General features: G+C 43.8%; 1 protein-coding gene across 2 annotated transcripts; it reads left to right on the top strand.

Moving 5' to 3' along the window:
• Nucleotides 1–718: 718 nt before the first annotated feature.
• LOC136472290 (protein CHUP1, chloroplastic-like) lies at nt 719–5,670 on the top strand. 2 transcript variants are annotated; one of them, XM_066470015.1, is made up of 9 exons: nt 719–1,057; nt 1,167–1,223; nt 1,926–2,747; nt 2,843–3,799; nt 3,911–4,042; nt 4,138–4,319; nt 4,425–4,536; nt 4,971–5,114; nt 5,346–5,670. In XM_066470015.1, exons 3-9 carry the CDS (start codon nt 1,965–1,967, stop codon nt 5,427–5,429), a joined length of 2,394 nt encoding a protein of 797 aa, XP_066326112.1. In that variant the 5' UTR covers nt 719–1,057; nt 1,167–1,223; nt 1,926–1,964; the 3' UTR covers nt 5,430–5,670. The 2 variants fall into 2 exon arrangements, with proteins under 2 accessions (XP_066326112.1, XP_066326111.1); XM_066470014.1 differs by having other exon boundaries at nt 719–1,223.
• The last annotated feature ends 306 nt before the right edge of the window (nt 5,671–5,976 follow it).

The raw sequence follows: 5,976 nt of genomic DNA, 5'->3' as shown, positions 1-5,976 counted from the left end.
ATAATCAAATATTGAGGGATAGAATGAAACCCTAAGTAATGACGATTCCTAGGTTGAAAAATCCGACTAATATATACCGAATCGATACGAAAAAAACTAGGAGGAGAGCGAGGATACCTTGCTCTCGAAGATCTACGGATCAAATCAAAGTTTGCAAGGTCCAATATGCCGATTCGTAAGATAGGACGAGGTGGGGAGAGAAAAAACCCGAGAAGGAGGAAAAAGAAGAGGAAGAAGGCTCGGGCAGGAAGGTTGGGGCCGGGGTTAAAACACAGGCTCGGCTTCAGTCACCCTGGCGTCGAGCTTAGCGCTAGGGTGACTGGCGCCAAGCTTCCTGCCATGTTACCGCCACGTTGGCTTCGAGCCCAAGAGTTTGACGCCAGACGTGTTAGCTCGGCGCCAACAACGATAGCGTCGAGCTAAGGGTCCAGATTCTGAAATCTTTCCTCCAGGGACATATTTATGAAAAATTTTAAAAAAAAGAGCTAAAAAATAAAAATTTCGGACCACCAGACACAGAGGAGCCCACATGTCAGTAAGCTCCACTGCTCTGCCCTGGCCGCTGCCCCCAGCTCGCGACAGCGTGCTGGAGCTATGCTATGCTACGGCTACTCACCTTTTTCTTCCCCATCTCCGATTTCAAAATTCAAAACCCCCCTTCCTCCATTGCTGTCTCTCTCTTCTCCACGGGGGCAAAGGCCGAGACCGAGACCTCGAGGCGGTCGCGTGGCGTCTCGGAACCCGGGAGGAATCCACTGAAAAATCCGCGCGTGGGGGACGGATTCTCTCCTTGTCTTGGGGCGAGCTGGCGAGGCAAGCATCCGAAGCACCATCCCTTGTTTGTTTCCTCCATCCTCCTCCACGGTTCCACATTCCGCTGGGCGCTGGGCGATTTCCTTCTTTATTTATTGGCTAGAGCGCCACTGCCGCTACTGCTGGTGCCAGTCGCTCGCTGCCTCAGTATCCTAAACGCCGGCGGCCACCGAGGTCGTGGCTGCGTTCTTTGGAGTAGCTAGGTAGGTTGAGCTGATTCGGGGCTCTTTGTGGGCATAGCCAGGTTCGTTCTGGTGGAGTGGAATGCCGCAGATTTGAGCTGCTTAGGGTTGGGGTTAGGGGATTTCAGTATCATTTTTTTTATAGCTGTAACTTTGGTCCCTCTCCCGTAGCCTTCCTTTACTGCCGAGGACGACTGGGGCCCTTCACCGGCGACGACCACCATCCTGGTATGCCGCCCCTTCTCTTCCCTTCCATCTGTGCGGAATGGGGCACCCCCAAACCTCAATGCAAACTATTTTTACCCGGATCTGACTCAATCGCAGTATCCATGTCCTATTCTTGCTCATTCCCTTTTTCTTTGTAGTAGTAGAAAGCATGGGTTTACCTCAACAATTTTATTTATTTATTCTGCTGCCAGAAAGATTTTGGAATCCAGCGATTCACAATGAGATGGTTACTCAAAAGTGCTAAACTTTTTTTTGAAGAAACTGGAGGGGTTAAGCCCCTATCAAAAGTGCTAAACTTGACTGTTCAGGCCTTCGTAATCTCCTTTTGCTTCACATAAGTGCCATGTGCAGGGATAGGCGTAGTCAATTTAATTGCTAAGGAATGCAGTGCAACTCTCAGCAGGCTAGAAAAACAGAGCTTCATGGGAGAAAGGAAGGCTTTTTGGGGTTAAAACTCAAATGGTCTGTCCCGGTATTAACTGTTCCATGCATAGAGTTGCTGCTAAGAGCTCCTTTGGCCGAATACTAAGTTTGATGGATGCTGTACTATGTTGCGTGGGGCTATATATGGACAGTTTGAAAATGGACATATTTTTTATTTTTATTTTTCACAAATCAGTTGACCATATTATTTATTTCAAATTTTCTTGTGGTGACATTGGCTGCTACATATCAGTAACAACTTTCCTCATTTATGTGCAGTGTTGAATGGTGCTTGGAGTTTGGTGATCCTGGGAAAAGATGAAAGAGGAAATCATGTTTGACAACCAAACAAAGCCATGCAGATCGAGGGTTGACTCCAAAAGCAATTCAAGTTCTCTGAAACCTAAGTTTGGATCCTCATGGGGTTCCCAAATTGTCAAAGGGTTTACAGCAGACAAGAAAACCAAGAAGACAGCAGCAGTTGCAAGTAAAAAACCACCTCTTGCAAGTGTTGAAAATGTCAATCAGACCATCCAACAGATTCCGTACCACTCTAGGGTTAAAAGATCCCTCATTGGGGACTTCCCTTGTTCACCTGCTGGTGCTCAAGTCCACCCCCATGTCTTCGATTGCCACAGTATTAGGTCCCCAGCATCCCATGATCTTTTTCTTGAGTTGGATCATCTCAGGGAGCAACTGCGTGAGTCGAAAGAAAGGGAATTAGCATTACAGTCAGAGTTGCGGCAATGCAGAGAAAACCCAAAAGTTTCAGAACTTGAGAAGGAGCTTGATTCTATGAGGGATGAAGTTGACAGGCTTGCACGACTGAAGACTTCATTAGAAGCTGAGAAAACAAGCATATCTGAACAATTGTCAGTTCTATCTTCTATGGTAGAGCACCATGAAGAAAATGTAAGATTAGATAGTGATGGCAACCGGATATCTAGTGTTAATGGGGACAACACACCTTCAGAAAATTTGGAGTTTGAAGTTGTTGAACTACGCCGGTTAAACAAAGAGCTACAGTTTCAGAAACGAAATCTTGCAATTAAGCTCTCTTCAGCTGAATCCAAATTGGCTGGCCTTGAGAAGAATGCAGAGGTACCATTGCTTGAACTTTATCCTTTCTGTTTGTACTTTGTATGGAAAATATTTCAACTAATTTTGCTTTCGTGTGCTTTAAATACTGTCACCAGAGTGATATAGTTGCCAAGGTTCAAGCTGAGGCATCGTTGCTGAGGCACACAAATGCAAACCTCAGCAAGCAAGTTGAAGGATTGCAAATGAGTCGGCTAACAGAGGTTGAGGAGCTTGCTTATCTTCGGTGGATCAATTCATGTTTACGCCATGAGCTCTGTAACTCAGATCAAGCAGCTAGATCAATGACGGATATAGATTGCAATGGTGTCATGGCTTTTAATGAAGATGATGTTGGTGAAGGTGATGCAAAAAATGCTGAGGACAGTTCTGATATAAAATTCAGCATTGCAGAACGCATCAAGCAGTGGTCCCAGAATGATAAGAGTTGTCAAGCATCTAAAAAGGAAGCCCTTCTTGATAGGGCATGGATTGAAGCTGCAGAAGCACGAAGCCCGACACGTAGGCACTCACTTGGTGGACCAAAGGGATGTGCACAAGACTTCAACATCATTAAAAGAAGGCAATCTGATACCTTTATCAGCCTTCCGGATGCAACAGATGAGTCACTTGCCTGTAATAAGGATCCTACAATCAGGGAGAAGCGTGACCTTCTTGTGGACAAGTATGATTTTGGTCGATCTGAAAGTTCAAGATTTGTTCTCAGCAAGCCAGAAGTATGCAAGTCACAGTGTCTGGATGTTGAAAAGCGTGCATTGCGCATCCCTAAACCTCCACCGAGACCTTCTGTTTCTGTGTCAAATTCTGGTCCATCAAATGGATCGACTGTAAATCCACCGCGACCACCACCGCCGCCACCTCCTCCAAAGTTTTCCTCAAAAAGTACTGGGGTCATGAAGAGGGCACCTCAGGTCGCAGAGCTCTACCATTCACTTATGAGAAGGGACTCTAAAAAGGATACTTCCAGTGGTGGAATCTGTGAAACAGCTAACTCTGCGAATGTGCGGAGTAGCATGATTGGTGAAATTGAGAACCGCTCGTCCCATTTGCAAGCTGTAAGCAGTGAACTCAGTCTAGCTTATTGGACATCTGGTGATCATACAAAAAGCTCTAATAGGCTGGTTCTGGAACTAACTGTGTGCTTTAACTTTTTATTTAATTTGCAGATCAAGGCGGATGTTGAGACTCAAGGTGAATTTGTGAAATCATTGATTAAGGAGGTGACTGGTGCAGCCTACAAAGACATCGAAGATGTGGTTGCATTTGTGAAGTGGCTAGATGATGAACTTGGCTTCCTAGTATGCTTATTACAATCCCACTGATTTCTGAGTAATCATTTTCAATTGGAGCTGCCACTTAAATTATTCTTTTAACTTAATCGCCCTACGCTCAGGTGGATGAGAGAGCAGTGTTGAAGCATTTTGATTGGCCTGAGAGGAAGGCAGACACTCTACGAGAGGCAGCTTTTGGCTACCAGGACCTGAAGAAGCTGGAATCGGAAGTTTCAAACTATAAAGATGATCCACGCCTGCCCTGTGAAATCGCGCTGAAGAAAATGGTTACACTATCTGAAAAGTATGATCGAGTTTACTGAAATATAATGAACATGCATCCACATAATAATTATTACCCATAAAGTTGCACAAAGTACTGAAAATTTTGTTGGCATTCTTAATTCAGGACTGAGAGAGGTGTCTACAACCTTCTAAGGACAAGAGAGGCTATGATGAGGCAGTGCAAGGAGTTTAATATTCCTACTGACTGGATGCTTGATAACAATCTTATTAGCAAGGTAAATATTATGTGTCGGACTGCCTCTTTTCTGGTTTAAATAAATTATGAGTGTGCACTTCCATTAGGCATGGAAACTGAAGATGGCCTTGCAGAATTATACTAATTTACTGGAGTAAGCAAAGCTTGTTGTCTAGTACTACTTTAATTATTGATTAGTTTCCCGCTGCTGTCATATATATCTTTCAGTAGTTAGAGTGCTTAGTATGATGACCACTAAAAGTCCTATTCCTTGAGAATACTGAATACATTATTTTTGTACATTGTTGCTTAAGGAATGTTAGCAGCCTCTCTGGGAATCTGTCTTTGTTTCCTTGTCAGCAGTTGCAGATTCTGTTGCTGTCATGAAAACCTATATAGCAGCATCGTCTTGTAAAAGACCTGCTTTATATTGTTGGATTGCTCCCTTATGTTTTTTTTCCTTCTTGACTGCAGATAAAGTTTGCTTCTGTGAAATTAGCGAAGATGTACATGAAAAGGGTTGCAATGGAGCTTCAATACATGGGCCCTCTGAACAAGGATCCAGCTCTGGAGTACATGCTGCTTCAGGCTGTGAGATTTGCCTTCAGGATGCATCAGGTAACACGTTATAGCAGTAACTTACCTTACTGACCAGATTAGCAATTAGTCTCTGCCAACAATATCACACACAAGCATTTCACATGTCCTTATTTGTAGTTCCATATGTGATTAAACGTATTTTTTCCCTCTGACGCTTATCACATGAACCTATTGTCTTATTAAGTTTGCATGCTCTCCAGTATTTAAATCTGCAAGTGTTAAAATTTAAAAACCGGCTCATTTTTGCAGTTTGCTGGAGGTTTTGACCCGGAGACCATGGATGCGTTTGAAGAGCTGAGGAACCTTGTTCACGTCAGGAATAGCACCCAATAGCTAGGATGTGGCACCGCATTGTAGTACTGAAGAAGAGGATTAGTTTCAGGCTTACCATCTCAGTAAGCATAACAGACACGGTTTTTGGTTGTGTGATGTTTGCATGTGTGGTGTGTTTGTGATGTAAGATATGTATGCTCTCTAACGTGTGTGGTGGGCTAAGTAAGTGACCCGCCGGCGCTGGCTTGTGTAGGGTTTTTTAGTAACCTTGCTGTTGCTGGAAAATAGAAAATGCACTAGGACAGTGGGACATGCTTTGTTTTGTGCCTGGTGAGCACTGAGTAGCGGTGGTTCTTTTGAATTGAGTCCATGCACAATCACAAGTACTGTTAAAAGTCAAACATAGACGCGATTGCAATCATCTGGGCACCGTTGGCACCACTGTGCCGTCAATGGTGGAACTAGCAATCTTGATTAAGGAGGCCCTGACAAATATGATGATATCTCTAAGTGTGATAAATAAATATATACATAAGTGTGTGTCTCAATAACTTTTTCAATGCTTTTATATATGTAGTTAGTATTTATAATGAAAAATCACAATACT

The sequence above is a fragment of the Miscanthus floridulus genome, chromosome 8, assembly GCF_019320115.1.
Source record: "Miscanthus floridulus cultivar M001 chromosome 8, ASM1932011v1, whole genome shotgun sequence".
NCBI classification, from domain to species: domain Eukaryota; kingdom Viridiplantae; phylum Streptophyta; class Magnoliopsida; order Poales; family Poaceae; genus Miscanthus; species Miscanthus floridulus.
Note: the sequence above shows the minus strand (reverse complement) of the source record. Positions and strands in the feature narration are given on the sequence as shown.